A 19,475-nucleotide genomic window follows, 5' to 3' on the forward strand; every position below is an offset into this window, starting at 1 on the left:
AGGAAAGCGGAGGTGGTGAAGGTGAAGGCGAAGAAAAAAGATAGATAAAAATAAAACTTACCTGAGTGATATTATCTAATAATAAGAATATTAATATAATCGGTAGAAAATCTTTTAGATGATAGTATACATATATATACTTGAAGATTATCTTCACACGACGAGAGGGAAGTATATCAGTTTGGTCCATCGAACACACAACACGTACCTTTCCCTTCCTACGTGAATAATAATATTACCGCGAGAAGGGCTCGACGGATGCGCACAATGGGCTTTTGTCGAGGATAGGCGTCCAGTCGCGCGCGTAAACGCTGCGCATGCACGTACAAATACACACAGATAAATACAAACACATACATTCGCGAAACACCATAAATCGCATGACGACTACGACTATGACGACCCCCTTGTCTTCCGCCATCTTTTTCTTACTCCTACTCCTTCGATTCTTCCTTCCTTTCTTTTTTTTATTTCTTTCTTTACGTCCCTAATTTTTATCTATTCTTTAAATAATTATTTTAATTTTTGTATAACATAGAAAATAATTATTTTATGAAATATTATATGCTAATATATAATAATAAAATATTATTATATATTATATATTATATTATATATAATATATATTATAAAATAATATTATATATAATAATATAATAATAATAATATATAATATATAATATATAATATTATATAATAATATAAATAAGATGAGTTATTTTTTTTTACAAATTGTTTCATTTACGTTTCTCTATCTTTGTTTGTTTGTTTCTATTTTTTTAAATATGAATTATTTATCATATATATCAAACAAATATCATTGGTTAGAAAGTATCCCTGATTTATTTCGATAGTTGTTCCACACAATGTTCCTAAAGTATTATTTTATTAAACAATCAAGCGTGACAGTTTCTGCAATATATTATTATTATTTTATTGCGAATCGAATCGACGACGATATTTCTCTTATTTATGCCTTTTTTTATTGTCTCTATTTTTTCTTTCCTTTTTTTCCATGTCATTGCAAAATGAAATGTATCATTTACCGATTGCAATATGTCAGTGTCACTAATGTATATAATGAAATATAAATTTAATTTCTCGAATAAACGTAATACTTTGTTGTTCGATTAAATACGACTAGCATAATGTAATATCCTCATTGAAGTTTTATCTTTTATCATATTCTTCATGTTCGTTCTATCATCTAGGAAAAATGAAATGAATCAATTCGCGAGGGATCTCTGACTTCAATAAAGTTGTAAATGTTATTGCGAGAACGTATCCCGATCGTTTCGTGTCAATAATATCCCTACAATACAAACGATAAACTCAACTTTTTGTTGGGTTTGTATTCAATATGAAAATAATACTTCAGTGATTTATTAATTATTACTCATCGATTCAAAGCTTTATCGTACTACCAACGCAATGCAAAACGTTCCGAGGCTACTATATATATAAATACATATACGTATGTTCGTTCAATCAGAAGTCGCATGATGTTTCGCGTGTGTAATAATAAAAACGTAGAAAAAAAAACAAAATCTCAATAACGATCATTCTTAATTCGCATATTAATATGAAAAAACAAAAAAATTGTTGACTTTTTTTTATCTGCAATAATATTATTTACGATTAATCGATGGTAATAAATAATAATAATAATAATAATAATAATAATAATAATAATAATAATAATAATAATAATACTAACACGATTCAATAGATGAATAAAAAAAACTGATAGTCGAAACTAAAATACTTTGTTGAATATATTATTCAAGGTTTATTTAAGAATTAAATATTGTCTTGAAATGTGTGTGGAAACAATAAAAAAAAAATGATATTCGATCTGGTTTTAAAGTTCACGATTTGGCAAAGGGTGAGAGGGAGAGGGTGAAAATCGCCTCGTCGTAAATTACGACGAACTAGCATGAGCTCAGCGATAAACGCGTAATTAACTAGGTGCGCACGCGCGCACTTTAAATTATTACGAATGGGACAGGGTTTACCCACGTAGATAGGAGGAAGGAGGTGTAAGTTTGTATGCATGCGTACTGTGTATATATATACTACGCGCAAACTCACACCGGATTTGCGATTCTCGCGAATTAGGTTCGATATGATAACGCACAAGAGGCGAATGATGATTAAAATGAAAAAGAAGAGACAAATAAAAACCCACAAACGGAAACATACATACACACATACATACACAAAATAATGCACAAATCACGTCGTATGATATTCTTTTATCTTTTTTCAAAGAAATTAAAATGTGATTCATTATTGATATTATTATTACTAATATTATTATTATTATTATTATTATTATTATTATTATTATTATTATTATTATGAATATTATTATTATCATTTATTATCATTATTACTGTAAAAAGTAAAATACTAAAAAAAGAAAAATTTTCTGAAATTTGTGTAGGACAATTATGATCATATTTAAAATATATATTTACCCCTTTCATTTATGTAAATAAATTTTGTTATTTTCTCGTAATTATATTGGAAGGACAATAATGATTGAAGTCTTCTTCTTCTTCTTCTTCTTCTTTCCTTTATCAAGATAATAGCGAGAAAAGGAATACGAAGTAAAACAAAAATTTCATCCAGATATAATATTGGAAGTTTGTAGTGGATGAATAAAGAAGTGGATGATAGGTAGTTAGGATAGAACATGAGCAATATAGTCTTGAGAATAAATTAATATATTTTTAATGGATATATGGTACGTACTATCTTGCATCCTGGATTTTATGGCATCGCTTTATTCTTCTCATTTCTTTTCTTTCTCTTTCTCCTCATCCCCTCACTTCTCCCACTACTTTCCACCGGCCCAACATTTACGCTCGATGTGAATAGGTGAATGAGAGGGTCAAAGGAAAACGCATCCCTTTTTTTTTCTTTCCCTCCTTTCTTTCTGTATCTCTTTGTCATTATCTTGGCTTATCGCACCCCCCTGCCTAGATCTTTTTTATAAGTTCTTCTATTATATACATATACCAGGCGAAATTTCTATTGCTTTAAAATTTTAAATAATATCCGCGATTCGACGAACACTTGCTTAGTTTTTTTCTTTTTAAATCTTTTCTTTTCTTATTTTTTTTTCTTTACCGGCTACGTGAATTAAATAAAACGAGAATCTTCCATATTATTTCGGATCTAATTATATACATTAAATACACATGCTTGTCTCTCTCTTTCTTTCTTGTATTGACATACACTCACACAGACACTCCACACAAACGTATCCAAACGAACATATATCCACACATACACATAATTCGAAATTTTTCTTCTTTTTCATCCATTCTAAACTATCTTTTTATTTCTTTCTCTCTCGCACTAATCACACATGGAAAAAAAAATGAAAAAAATCACGCACTCACATGCACACACAATTCGCACTTTTTACCTTCGTTTACTATCGATCACTTATATCGTTTTAATTATTGACCGTAGTAGTTCATTTCGAACTATATTCATTCGTAATATATTTTATTGCACATTCTCCTCTCTTCGTTTATCTTTGACCTCGCTCGCGTTCGCTCTAACGAAAGATAAATTTTCTTTCTACAAATCGCCGTGTCACATTAACTCGCTCTGCAGATATGTTGGAACTGATATATATATATATATATAAGTTGTTTTATTTCTTTTACTTTCTTGGTATTTTGTCAAAGAATAAATCGTTGACGATCTCTCTATCTTTTTTTATTTTTTTAGTTGATATCTTGAAAACACGTTACTAATTCGTAACTTATTTAAAAAGTTTTTTTTTTCTTTTCATTTTCTTTTCTTTTTTTTTTTTATTATATTCTCTGTCTCAATATCCCAGTCTTTGGAAGTTTTCAAATAGATATATATATAATTCGTCCACGAAGAAGTTATCAAAGTTATCTAAGAAGACTTCTTGTCAACGTTTATAAATTTTTGACAACGCGTTTATTATTATTCGAACGATTCAGATATTCATTCTTTCAGAGTGAATAGAATATCGAAAGTTCGAAATAAAAACGAACGTTTAATGTCTTCTTCTTCTTCTTTTCTTTTCTCATTTTGTTTTTGACTTGATAAAAAATGAACTTACAAAAAATCAGACTAAATGATCGAATAATCGTCACTACGTCGTGGACGGTGAAGTTGGTACCGAAATAGGTGACGTAGGAGTACTAGACTCCCTTCCATTCGACAATGTTGGTGTGGAAGCTCGATGCTCGTTCTGATTAATTCCAGGTGTACATGATCTTTTGTTATTACCAAGTAGACTGTCGATAGAAAATGGATTCAGCCTTTTTCTCTCCTCGCGACCCTTAACGGACAAATCTATGCTGCTACTTTGAACATCCTCTTCGCTACTTTGTTGCCTAATCAGTCGAGTAACGTTGTTGTTGTTGTTATTGTTGTTGTTAATGTTGTTATTGTTGTTGTTACTACTACTATTATTAGCGGCAAGTCTAACAGCAGCAGCTGATATATTAACCAATTCGCGTCTTCTTTCTAAAAGACTCAAACTCCAATGATGAATACCTTCTTGATGATTCAAATGATCCAAACTCAATGTTGAATTAGGATTTTGCGTATTGGTACTAGCGTTATTCGTAGTTTGTCTTTGATCCGTTTGATCGCTATTACCGTTGATCAATCTTGGATAAGATTCGCCATCTATGGAACCGTCGGCTGCCGAATCAACCCTTTCGCTTCCACTTTCGCTACAGGAATCCAAACCCCCGACAACATCGATCTCTTCATTAGCATCGTTACCCGAACCGGAGACGCTGCTATTCTCATTGTTGCTACCTAAGGAATGACCGAAGGAATTTCCAAGATGGCTGCTCAGAGAATTGCTACCCGACGCGGCGGCTGTTCTGGATTCCCATTCGGCTCTCAGTGTCGACAGATCCACCGTTATACCCTGTAACAATTAAATAGAAAACAAACAAATAACAAAATAATTTTCCACAACAAACATTTTGAACAAATTCATTCCATCAAAATGGTTGATACATTTCAATAGGAAAATTAATTAATTTCTTTGTTTACCTTGGCGGCGAGTTTTCGTTGTTGACGTTCAAGTGCTTTGAGCAATTTCTTTTGCCGCCTTTCACGTTCTTTTCTCCTCAATTCTTCCGGTGGTATTGGTTCGCCGCTGCAACTTTGTGGATGAGCGTTGTGTGCCGGCCTACCTGGTCCCTTCTTCGTGTGTTCCTTTTTCCTCCACTTAGCTCTACGGTTTTGAAACCAAACCTGAAATCAACCCAAACAAAAAAAAACGATTCCTTTTTTTTTATATACAATTAAACATCCCTTCGAAGAAAAATGTTCTTTAAATTTCTTTTCAAAAATTTTGTTATATATTTCAAAATGTAAATCACTAAATTCTACCCCCATCCCCCCAAATCATTTAAATCTCTTTATTTTCTTTAGTTTCGGCAAAAGATTTAGAAAATTACGAGAGAAGAAAGGAGGTACAATGGTGTGTGCTTGTCTCTCTTACTTCTTGTTGAACCAACGAAGGACCAACGACCCCCGAGGGTGTTCTGATACATCAAGAACGCTAACCCTTTGCTCGTGTTCGCGTGAATATTCGCGTAGCGTGAAGCACGATTTAGGGATGGCGTGCGGAGTCAACGTGTGCAAGAAAGGGAAGAGAAAGGGAAGGACAGGGGAATGAGAAGAAAATAGAGAGAGAGAGAGAGAGAAGAGAATAATGGGAATAAGAGAGAAAGAGAAAACGAACACAAGGCTCGCGCGTAGGAGGAGGTGGCAGGAGGAGAGTGAAAGAGAGGGATGAAGACATTAGTTCAGAGGGTTGGCCAATACGTGGCGCTGCTCTCACACGCAACCAAAGATCAATAGCCCCCTTCGACCGCTGAAACACCTTCATCATGTCGTACGCCTTTATGACTTCTCCCGACCATCATCTCTAATCGTGCGTTCTCTCTACTACAATTTGCTCGACAACGTTGGAATTTCAGGAACACCGGTTAAAATGTCCTCATAAATTTTCCTCTCTCTCTCTATCTCTCTTATTCTCTCTCTTGTCTTTCTCAACCCCCTTTTTCCTATTTCACTTTCTTTCTATTTCCTCCAAAAATTGATCATCAAATGAAAATATTTGTTTTTCTATTTTTTTTTTCATATTACAATAAGTAATTATTAATCAACGTAATTAATTCGAGTCAAACTTGATATAACATATATAATAATAGGAAATATAAAAGACTTAGGTATTATTTAAATAAATAAAAAAATATATTACATAGGAGTAAACCCTAAAAAAAGTTTTTGAGTTTATTGTGTTATATAAATTATATTATTATTTTATATAGTATTATTTTATATTATATATTTTATATTATATTTATATTTAAATATATATTTATTATTATTATATATATATGTATATAATTATGTATTCAGGGACGGGAACACTGGCGGAATTTGGTATTTGCGGAAATGAACTTTCGAATTCCTAATGCCAATTAATAATAATAATAATAATAATATAATTATGTATAACCATTTAAATTATATTTATTGTATTAAAATATTATTTCTTTAGCAAAATTTACATTAGAAATATTAATTTAAAAAACGCACGACACTTTGAAGCAGATAATATAATACAAATAACCCAATATTTGTTTAACGATCGAACTCAATCTTCATCTTGAATATAATTAATATTTTCTATCTTTCCTATGCATGTATATTAATATTTACAAAAATGAAAACTAAATAAATATAGTAAGTGAGATTAATTGATTGGATCAAGAAGATCAGTTTTAAAATCGATTTGTAATTAAAACAATTAATCAATACGTTGGGAGGTGGGGGGAGGAGGGACTAGTGCTTTCTATCGATCGATCTGTCAAGCGAGAGTACAGATTATGCAAATTCATTTAATATTTTCGCGTGGGTATGCGAATACAGACGACCGATAATTATCGGCACTTCCGTGCACACGAATGAACGAACGAAGGAACGAAGAAACGATGGAATGAACGAAGAAGAGCATTAAGAGAAATCGGTATGGGTGCAGCTGTGGCTTGTTAAGAGTGATACGTGGGAAAGCGTTAGAGTTAAGGTTATTACCGTTACATGTCAGAAACTATCGCTTAACGATAACGTCTAACAAACTGTTCTATGACCAATCACACGTCAGGAAAATACCAGTGGCATCCTCTTTCGTGTTTCCCCCTAATACACGGCGCTTTTATAGCTATCTTTAAACGATAACTTCGTGTCTTTACTTCTAATCGTGAAATTATTGAAAAAAAAAGAAAAGAAAAGAAAAGAAAAAAGAAAACACCCGAAAGAAAACAAAGGTCTTCGTTGTAAGATAAATCACAAAAAAAAAGAGAGTACACATATATACATATAAATAAATAATATAAAAATAAATGACCATTAATACAAATGTTACATGAGAAATGTTCTCAAAAAAAAAAAAAAATGGAAAGAAATGATAATGAATGGTTTGAAATTTGTTGTATGCTTTTCTTCACGAATCCTTCGAAGTGCTCCCGGGTTTTAGTCGATTTTACGATGTCATCCGCTTATCTCTCTCTCTCTCTCTCTCTCTCTCTTTCTCTCTTTCTATACGTGACAATATTTTTTAAACGCTCGTCTAAAAGCACCCGTATTTCGTGAGGTTATCTATCGCGGGGATCGTGTCTATCTAATCTAAAAGAACCGTTTCCCATCGCGGTGATGTGTCCCTTTCTAGAAAAGAAAGAGAGAAAGAAAGAGAGAAACACCGGCTGTGTGACACCATGTCACCAGTTTAGGTTATCATCCACGATCTCATTCGTTCTATTTCTCTCACTGATTATTACTCTCTCTCACAGATTTATATTTGATATTATATTCGAATATAATTTAAATTTATCTGATATTATATTATTAACAAATTGTTAAACAATATTTTCACTTTCCTATTTTTTGTTTTTGGTAATCATCTTTAAATTATCGTATTAAATTTAATTTTATTATGCATTAAATAAATATATAATCTTAGATATTGTATTTTTGTATTAAATTTAATTAACAAATATAATTATTTTAAATATATATATATTTCTCGTAGATATTTTCTAACAGAAGTTGAACGAAAGCTGCCGCCCGAAGCGTGTCTAAGCGCGTAAATTTAAATATCCTTGGTTAAGAAGGGCCTGGTAGTAAAAGGGAGGGGTAGCGTCCTTTCGCAGATCAGCCGTGAAATTAAGGGTCCACCCTAAGGTTGGTTCTCTTCTCTGATGGAGAGGATCGATTGGAGTACCTCTTTGATAAAGAGAACGGAACACGTTTGATATTTAATAACTTTTTATATATGATTTTTTTTTATTAATGATATCTAATTTAGGAAAATAATTCTTTTATAAATTATATGATGACTTTATAATGAATATAAATTAACATATCTCACAATTTATATTATTTATTATATTATCGTATGCACGTACGTATTTTATTTGAAATTATAAATATTTTTATAAGAAATTATTTTTATTAGAAAAGTATCTTAATTAATTACTTGATAAGAAAATATTTTTGTAAGAAAAATATGTTAATTAATTACTTCATAAAAAAATATTTTTATAAGAAATTATTTTTATTAGAAAAGTATTTTAATTAATTACTTGATAAGAAAATATTTTTATATAAGAAACTTATTTTAATTAATTATTTTAATTAACAAACAAATATATATTTACCTATATTAATAATTGACATTATTTTATTCACTCGTAATTTTTTTTTCTATCTTTTGTAACAAACAAACAAAAAGAAATTAATTGGTTAATAATAAAAATATTAGTCATAGATGTATATACAAGAAATAGTAGGTGTAATAATAGTAAGATAAAAATTGACGTTGAATAATGGAAAGTTAGTAGTTCACTTTTCGTCGATAGGCTACCTTAAACATCCATAGGGCACCGGTCATTATTTAAATAGAGACGATCGATTTGAAGAAGGGACGAGGGTTGCTTTATACGAGATAGATCTCTTTCGGTTTAGCACCCTCGAAACATATTTGACCGGGATTCGGCTCGTGTGTGCGTTAGCTTTTCTTTCTTCGAGAGTTAACCGCATTCAGAATGTAGCAGATGGACTAACTACCCCCATGAGAGAAAAAGAAGAAGAAAAAGGTAGGAGAGAAAAAGGGAAAGATAGTCGGGGCCAAGGGGCAAAGGTTGCTTACGCGGAGCCCACCCCCGACGTCTGTCGAACATCAACCCCTCGAAACACGATTCTGAAGTGACTTTAAATTTTGTTCGTATCACTAAGACCGATCTCGAAGTGTAGTGTCTATAAACGAAAAATACGCCGAACGTAAAGTGCGTCGTCGAATCGACGCTCTTCTATTTCTCTCTCTCTCTCTCTCTCTCTCTCTTTCTTTCTTTTTCTATCTCTCCCTTTCGCATTATGAAAATGGTCGAATAAAGTTACGTTTTCTTTACGTCATAACTTCCCTCATACATGCGTATCTAAAACGTTAACGATTTTTTTATATGACATACATTTGTCTTCTTTCTCTTTCTCTTTCCCTTTCCTTTTTCTTTTTTTTTTCTTTAAGGTTCGTTCAAATATTTGTATACTCGTGATTTGTAAAAAAGAAATAAAAAAATTGTGTTCATCTTTGTTAAACCAATCATCTTGGTGCAACGAAAGTTATAAAAAAAAAAAAATAATAATGTATCCATCTAACCACGAATAAATTTGGAACTTTTTAGAATACACACACACACACCAAATATGATCATTTTATTATTTATCTAATAATTTTGAAAATACCGTCTACAAAGTATCACAGCTAGTGCTAGGTGGGGTAAGAGGAGGTTACTTTACAAACTATATATCAAGCTTTAAACGTTTGATACGAGCTTAAAGACTTTGTATTCAAAAGATGCGACACCTGCGCAAGAATATATTTTATCGTCAGTTACAACTACCCAAGCGTTAAGAGGATCATCTCTTCAGTAAAGAAAAAAAAAAAAAAAGTTGTCTTTTGGTATTCTGATCAAGCTAATAATCTTTATAAAAAGGGAGCAAAAAAATGTAAGAAATAAAAAAATATATGAAAGAAGAGGAAGGAATAATAAAGGTACTTACAGCTACGCGGCTTTCTTTAAGTTCAAGTCTGACTGCAAGGGCTTCTCGCATAAATACATCGGGATAATGACTCGACAGGAACGCTCGTTCTAATTCCTCCAGTTGCCAGCTACTAAAGTTTGTCCTGCTCCTTCGTCTTTTGCTACCACCTTCGTCCGATTCAGCGTCGCATCCTGAAATGAGAAAATAAGAAAATTCCTTTCAAAAAAAAAATATATAACACCATTGTCGTTAAAAATAGTTTTAGTAATTAAAGTAAAACTTAACAACGTTTTCCTTTTGTTCATCAATTAGAATTATCAACAACAAAATTTCGTGTGTTTATTAAGTGGATAATTATTATTGCTATCAAGTAGAAAAAGAATACTAAAACATGAGCAATTTATCTAATAGTTTATTTTATTAGAACAGAAAAACATACGAATAAATTATTATTTGATTTAAATATCGTCAGTTGTTAGAATTTATTCAGACATTAATTTAACATCGGATAGATAATAATATTATTTTTGGAAAAATAGCATTATTATATATTAATTATATTATATTATTATAATATAATATATAATATATATATAATAATATAATATAATATTATAATATAATTTTATTTATTATTTAATATATTTTAATATATTATATAAATTAATATTATATTATATTATTATTATATAAAATATAATTTATATATTAAATATATTTTTGTATTAAAGTTATATTATTAAATATGTTAATATAATACACTGATTAGATAGAAAAATTCGTGTATACAATATACATATATATGAATATATAAGATATAAATTCTTAGAATTTATAAAAAGATTAAATTAATATCGAATAGATAGTAATATCATTTTTGGAAATAACTGTGTTTTATAAGATCGATGAATAATAAAAAATTCCTTCATGTGTTTGTGTGTAGAATACATATAAATACATAATATTCGGTATATTGAATACATTTTAACTGTAATAGATATACCTAATAGGAATAAGTAATCGAATCAATTTTTATCCGAATGAAATTTATGAGAACGCTGACCCCACTGACGAAAAGGCAGAGGCCACTTTCTCGTAAATGCTTACGGTGCTTTGAAAAAGGTTCTCTAACAAACGAAGAAAGACGTTTCGTGAGTCGCATGTCCGACTCGGAACAATTTCGTGCGCTATGTCTGACTTCCATAAACGAACGAAGACGTTTGAATCGAGAATCCGAGGCCTTATCTGAAGTAAAATAGTCGACGAACAAACATGGAGCAAAACCATCATACACCGATCTACCCTCTTCTTTTAACCACCCCACAGCCAACCACCACCACCACCACCATCACCACCACTACCACTTCAAATCTTCTTCTTCTTCTTTCTTTTTCCTCTATTTGTGCAGATAAAGCGAAATACGAATCTGAAATCTCGACATATTGAATAAACATGGAATTTCAGTGATTTTACGAGAATGTTCCAGCATCCGGTAGGTCCGGTATCTTCCTCTGGGATCTGCTAGTCCCGGTGATCGTTTCGTTTCGTCTATCCTTTTCTCTTCTTTCTACTACGGCGAATCTCTTTTACCCGTACTCATATATACATATATATATACAATATCTACATATGTATGCTAATATACCAGGGAACACACGGAATTGAATAAAAGATCGGGAATTATGATTGACTTGGCGATACTTGACCGGGAGAGGATTCTTATCTTAATCGATATATGTATAAATGTATATGTATATATATATATTTATGCATACGTATATTATATCGTATACGTGTAATATGTGCTTTTGTGAAACGGGAAAGGAAAAAGACGACGAAAGGAGGATCCCCATTCTCTTTCTCGAAATTCCATGCTCGATCACGAAAATAGACCGTTATGAAACAAAACTCGTAGTATTATCGTTCGACTTTATTGCGTGTTCGCGAATATGCCATCAGAATAATAAAATTTTCACATCCTTTGGTTAATGCGAACTTATTGTTAGTTGTTGTTACTTTATTTTCTTACGAAATGAATTCTTTTACGAAATATAGAGATCCAATTTAGGTTAAATTAAATTATTTTTAATTATTTTGAACTCGAAGATATGAATATATAATAAAAATGCATTTAAAAAAATAAACACGTTGATTTAAAAAAAAAAAAAAATCTACTGAAAAATTCACAAACACCATAATTATTAAATGTACCTATTTAATAACTTCGATAATATTAAAATAATTTCTAAAATTGGCAAATAATTTACATAAATACAATGCAAAATTAATGCAAGTATATCTTGATGCACTGTTTTCAAATTACCCTCAGGTTCAACTCGTATATGGAAAATCTTCTTCATTAAATATTCCATAGATGTTCATCGAAGTTAATTCTTTTGATATTTTTTTTTCGTTTCAATATTGCGACAATGATTTACGAAAGTTTATGACCGCTCGGTAATTATGTTAATCGAAATAGAAGAGAAAGAAGAACACGATGTGATCAAGAAAATCTTGAAACAAGTAATATATAACACAAGATAGTCAGAATAAATTCATGGATATTTAAAAGTTTAATAAAAGCGCGACACTCGTTTATCTATTCTTTATTACTAGCATTCCACGTCACCCACTATTATTATCATGAACCGGGTAATTACCAAGAATACCGATAAACATTGGCATAGACCGGCGTTAAATAATTTATGAGATAACGAGTTAAACAATCTTCTTCTCTTGTAATGGTCGTCTTCCCGTTCGGCCATTTTCCGTGAAAGTTACTAACCGAACGTTCTCAACTCATGGCAAATTATTTCTTCTTCTTTTTTCTTTTTTTTTTTCTTTTCTTTTCCCCCTTTTTTTTATTCGAGAAAACAGAAGAGAACGATGAGTAAGTAATACACCCAACTGAATGATGAATCGAACATGGTGTATAATGAATCGAATAATTTCATAGTCATTTTCGAGTACAACCTGCAATTCTATCGAATTTTCATGAACAACTTACATTTACATTTTCTTATATTCATCTTTTCTAAATAGCCTTTTACTTTGCCCATATATCAGTAATAGTTATGAGATTAATAATTGAATCGGGTTTAAGCGTACAATTTACATCATCCTTTTCAATGTTTAATTAATTTATCCTAAGAAAAACATTAATAAATATTAATTAATTTATTCTATAAAGTATCCCTTCCTTTTTCTCATAAAATAAAATGTGTTGCGTTGCATAGAAAAATTTGTGACAAATTAGAAATATAGATAAAATATTTAATATATATAAATACATACGTTTTATAAAATTAGCCGACTAAATTATCGGAGTATGATTATCTAATTATTGTAATTATTTAAAAAAGAAGCGAAAGAAATAATAATCCAATTAGGTGTATTTATACGAGATATAACTCATACGAATAGTCACGAACGAAATTCATAATATATTACGAAACATAGCAGTTAAAACGGTAAAATGTTGATTGTGAAAGATGATAAGAAAAATATTAGGCATTTATGATTTGATACAAAAATTCAAAAAACATTTTCTACGATACCAAAAGTGAATTGAATTTCGTTGCCGGTCGAATTAAAAAGAAACGATTCAAAATCTTTTTGCAAAAAAGAAATCCACAAATACCAGTTCCACTTCACTTTTCCATAACCCCGTTGCAATTCGCAGTTTTACGATGTCATTCGTTTTCCTAGTATCTGCGCTTTTACTCTCATGAAATTCTTCAACTCCTTTTTCATAGCTGACCGTCATTTCCGCGAACACGCTGGAAATACGTCGAGTATCTCCAACGGGTGTTGGGATAAAGAAGAAAGAGAATAAATTCTCGCTCGTTAAAACCAACGAACGAGCAAGTTCTTTGAAGAAATTGCCAAAGTTCTTCTAACATTTCGGCCCCAAGTTTCGCATTTCGTGACTACGAGCCAACCATGATTTATCGACTCTTCGACTGATTTCTTCCTCTTCCCTCCCCCTATTCTCCCGTTCTAATCCGTTACTTTCAAAAGATAGTTTAATTATTGCTAGAATCAACTTATCTCTTTCAAGTAAAATCTTCTTTTTCTCCTTGACATTAGACACCGTTAGAATTAATCTAACGAGATCTAATATAATCATCTTTGGAATCTCTCAATTTAAAAGCCAATGTTTGTTGACCTTTAACATTATTCCTCGTTTGTTTCAAGAACGATCAATGCAAATTTCATTCCCTACTATGTCATAACATTGAGTAATATTTAAACTATGATTTATTAATACATGAAAATAAAAATCTAAAAAAAAAAAGATATGACACACAAATTATTTAAGATTTAATAATCCAAATTTTTCCTTTCGTGAGATAATATCTCTGTTTGTGAACTTTATTAAATTTATTTATCGAACATACATATATACATATATTCCAATGATTTAATATGTTTCAAAGAAGAGAGACGTCAATGTTTAAGTTTGAAGAAAATAAAATAAAATAAAAAAAAAAAAACAATTTTTCATATTTGTGTGTGTATATAATATTCGAATTTAATGAATAGCTTTGGAAACACGGACTTATACATACATCGGCCAATTAAGATCTAACGTCTACGTAAAATCATATAGGTAAAGTAAGCACGTATATATATATGACCATAAACATCGCCGAAAGGATGGAAGGAAAGAAAAAAATAGAAAAAAACTCATCGTGTCGCTCATTAATCAACGTAATTAGATTCGATTTATTCCCAAGGCGTTTTGCTCGAACCGTGGTAACGGTGGATGGATATCGATCGGTTCCTCTTCGTTATTGATAATCCGTAATTCATAATAAGTACTCCGACTGGCTATCGTGCACGGTGGCAGCTTGAAGGATTATCCTACTTAATAATAAAAAGAATAACTCTTCTCGTAAATTTTGTTTATAAGAAGAAAGCACATGTTTTTCGAAATTAGTTTTTATGTTTCATTTTCAAAATATGTCCCTTCTTCTTTACTAACATTGATAAAGTTCATTATTATTTTACAATTTTATTATAATCATTTTCTGTTCTTCTTTATATATATATATATATATATATATATATATATATATATATATATATATATATATATATATATATATATATATGTATGTATGTATTACAAGATTAACCTTAAAGAACTCTCAATTTTTTTTCGTATCATTAAAGAAAAAAAAAAGAAGAAATAATACAACGTAAGATTTATACAAGTAAAAGTAAGTAATGCTGAATGTAATTTATACGTATTATTAGAAAACATATTAACCTTCGTACACGATCAGGATCATTAATTTTATGTATGCGTGAATAACATAAAATGTGATATTTATAAAAAGAAAATTATTATTATTTATTGAGAGAATTCATAAAACAACACGTTGACACCTATAAAAATGATTGTATGCAATTAAATTGACTTGAAGAAATCAAGAATGATAATAAAAATTTAAATACACATATGTATATATATATGTTACGATACATAATTATTGTGGTAAGAAAAAAGTATATGTAAAAAATTATGTCAATAATACTATCATCAAAAGGATTTAACGAAAAATCTCATACTCAGAAATAAAAATATATTCTTTCTTTTTTACTTTGTTAGTTATCCAGACGAAGATGTCGGTGTAATAAAACGACGAACATAACATAACAGAACAGAACAGAACGACGATGTTCTCGTAGGGTCGCGTGTGTCGTTAAGGGAACCCAACGCAGTGCTAACGTATCATCATACGATTATGCCACGCGAAAAAGCCCGCACGTCGTCGCGTACTAACAACTCACCTTATTTTGTCCAGGCATGCAACGTGTGAGTAGGTTAGGTAGGTATCCACCTACAAGGTGCAATCATAAATTCATTTCCTTTTGCTAACTTCTTCCTTTTCATTTTTACCTTTTCCTTTCTCCCCTCCTCACCCCAAATTTTTCCTCAAAAGAAAAAGTGAACATCATCATCTTGGTAATAATAATATTAGGAACAATCAAATGTTAGTGGTTTTTAAAATTAATATTTTCAAAAGATAATTTTACAAAAACAATTTTGTTATACAGTTTATAACACAATAAACTTTTTGTACATTTTAATATAAAAACAATAAAAAGGTAGGTGGATTTAATTTGATTAAACCGATAAAACATCAATTGTTGTTTTTTCATTAAAATTTAAAGAAAAAAAGGAAATAACATCGTATTTGTAATGCAATAAACATGTGAACTTTGTTTCACTTTAATATAAAAACAATAAATGGATAAGTGGATTTAATTTGATGGAACCGATAAAACGTTAATCGATTTTTTTGTTAAAATTTGAAGACAAAAAAGGAAACATTGAAAGATCATATCGAGTATCGTTAAAAGTATACAATTAAATCATAACTTCTTAATTATCATTTATAACTTTATGAATAAATAATGAGAATATGAGTAAGAGATATTGGAAAGAATAAAACGGACAAGTTGAAAAGTAAGAATGGAAGTTCTTACTGACTCTGATTCTCATCTCACAAGAAGACATATCGTCTTTGAAGACAGTGAAACTTTGGTGATGATGGTGGTTATACCTAGTGGTGGCAGGTTGTTTCAGGCAAACTGCGGAATGGCGTGCTCGCTTAAGACATTTAATGAACCTCCTTGTCTTTACGCACTTACATATATACATATATATCTATGTATGTATTATATTGATACATGATGAGAAATCTACACGGATATACACACATTCAAACTTGGATGAGAATGATAGGTACACACGCGTTTACACTAACATACATACATACATACACACATATACATACACGCACATTCGAAATAACGTGCAATTAAATTGAAATTATACCTGAAGCAACAGTAACAGCAGCAGCAGCAGCATATCGACGGAACGCTTTCGCCTTTTACGTGCTATCTTGACGTCTTTTTGACAGGAACAACCGGTCCCGTGGTTTGTGTGCACGTTTGTTGGAGCACGCGCAAAAAGGGAATAAGGACGTATCGAAAAATGGCAAGGTGCCCTTTAATAGTTCCCTACGAATAACTCTTCTTCTAACGTAATACGAGAAACTCGGATATATTTAAGGGTTTTTTATTTTTTTCAATTCTGGTTTTTATGACATCACTCTTACGATGATCCAGTAAAAAAGAAGGGTTGAAGGAAGGGAATGAGGTGAGGGGTTGTTCTCTCAAGGATAAGAAATGAAAAGTAATGCAATGGATAGACGTCATAATGATACGTCAAGCATTCGCGAGAGTGAAAAGTAATTTTGAATTATAATTATACTCGACGAGATCTAATTTTCTTCGTTGAAGTAAATTGAATAGAATTTTGTTGTTCCTTTTACGTTCCAGAATTGATTTTTCAAGCTTGAATGTTCCGTAGCTCGCGGACAATGAATTATAAAGTTAGTGAGAGAGTCCAACAAAACAAAATAACAAAAAAAAATCCAAATTTCAATGTAATATGATTTCTGGGGAGAAATTATATTACATTATGCGTTCCCTATATATATTTCTCTCTCTCTTTCTCTTTCACGTACTATGTTACGGCCTTCTCTAATTACGCACCAGCCAAAAACCGAATTGAGTTGTGAATGCAACTTTTAATAAAAGAACCCTTGATGGACTGTCCGTTCCTGTGGCGCGGTATAACATGCAATTAAATTGTAATTACAACGCGGCCCGGGCCCACAACGCGTCAAGAACGCCGAATATTTCCATACACCAGTTTCCAACCCCCCTCGTCCTACCTCACGTGTTTTACTCTCTTCGTTTGTGTTACTCTTTCTTTCTATTTATATATATCTATATTCATATCTCTTTTTCCCTTTCCCACCATTTCTTCCAATCATTTTCATTCACCGAATACAAATGTGTTATATAGTTTTTGGCACCCCGTATATACGTAATGTTAATAAAAATATACCAAAATCATTTTTACATTGACAAAAATATAATAATTGGTTTTCAATAATGTTTTGTTTCATTATAAATTAAACATCCTTCTCGTATATTATTTTTCTTTTATTTTAATTAACTCGCGACAGATGGGAATCGTGGTTTGTAGCAGCATTGTCTCTAATTTACCTACCTTCCTCTAATTTACCTGACAATTTTGTGTAGACGTTATAATGGCATTTAAGAGATATGTCATTCAGAAAGTGAATTTGAGTTTCGTAATCACGGACTCTCACCAGTCTCACTAAGACTGGACCGAGCGACTTACAGAAAACAACAACAGACCCCTCTCATTTAGAGGGTAGTCTCTTGTTAAGTGAGAGTCAACGACGTCATTAGCGTTAGGAACGACATCCTAACACCCTTGAGACCGGCACTTTCTACCTGAAACATACCACCAACTTTCCAGGTATTCTCTGTTATACCAGTAAACATAGACAATCTTTCACAATGATGTATATGTACAGGTTTCATATACACATACATATTCATAGAGAATATTTTGTTGCATTTAGATCGAGAAACTGGAAAGATACCGTTATTTTTATTTTATAATAAAATATTATAATATTAAATAAAATTATTATTGTCGTAATATCTTTGAAGGAACAAATGTTACAAATTATTTAACATTTAAGATAAAATAAATTTGTACTAGAAATAGTTTCAATTTTATATAGTTATGATAATTCAATTTTGATATATTTTATTTAATTTTAATTTTTATTATTTTGTATATTCAATTTTCTATATTGGGTTGGCAACCAAGTCATTACTGATTTTAAAAGGTAACCTATCGACAAAATCCGCAAGTATTTACTTGCCAACACAATATTATAATAGTTGTAAATTTTATTTTATTAATAAAATTATATTAAAATAAAAATATTATATCTATATCATGATAAGTTTTAATATAAAGTGTATAAACTCAAAATATATTTTATAATCTCGAAAATAATAAATATTTAATAAACAAAAATTAAACTAATAGAACTTTACACGACAAACATTTGATTCGTCGAAATTGTTACACGTACATAGGTAGGTGTAAGATATATTACAAGGATGCTACAAAATAAGAGCTCATGGTTATCGGACTCAAGAAATTAATATTGCTAAAGAACGATGAATCAATGTTGAAGGGGAATACAATAGAAGGGATAATATAGCAATATACGAGAGAGAGAGAATTAGCACAGAATGCATCCCACGCTACGATACCACGCAAAGGTTAATGCATACGATCTTTCATGATGATTTTCTTTGTTCGAATTATTTTCATACTTTTCCAATTTCGAAAATAATTCCTAATCAACAAAAATTCAAAAAGTACATCTGACTTTAATATACTTTTTGTATATTATCGAATATTATTAACCTAAACA

General features: G+C 30.6%; 1 protein-coding gene across 1 annotated transcript in view; it reads right to left on the reverse strand.

Annotated features, from left to right (window-relative positions):
• Positions 1–2,908: 2,908 nt before the first annotated feature.
• Positions 2,909–19,475, reverse strand: part of LOC107065723 (uncharacterized) — a 35,035-nt gene continuing 18,468 nt past the window's right edge. Inside the window, exons 2-4 of the mRNA XM_015319655.2 lie at positions 10,144–10,316; positions 5,065–5,268; positions 2,909–4,936 (exon numbers count right to left, since the gene is read on the reverse strand). Of these exons, the coding sequence (XP_015175141.1) occupies positions 4,145–4,936; positions 5,065–5,268; positions 10,144–10,316 (1,169 nt within the window). The 3' untranslated portion in view covers positions 2,909–4,144. The remainder of the gene's footprint in view (positions 4,937–5,064; positions 5,269–10,143; positions 10,317–19,475) is intronic.

This window comes from Polistes dominula, unplaced genomic scaffold (genome assembly GCF_049000335.1).
Source record: "Polistes dominula isolate Pdom_NZ unplaced genomic scaffold, Pdom_raw_medaka contig_12, whole genome shotgun sequence".
Taxonomy (NCBI): domain Eukaryota; kingdom Metazoa; phylum Arthropoda; class Insecta; order Hymenoptera; family Vespidae; genus Polistes; species Polistes dominula.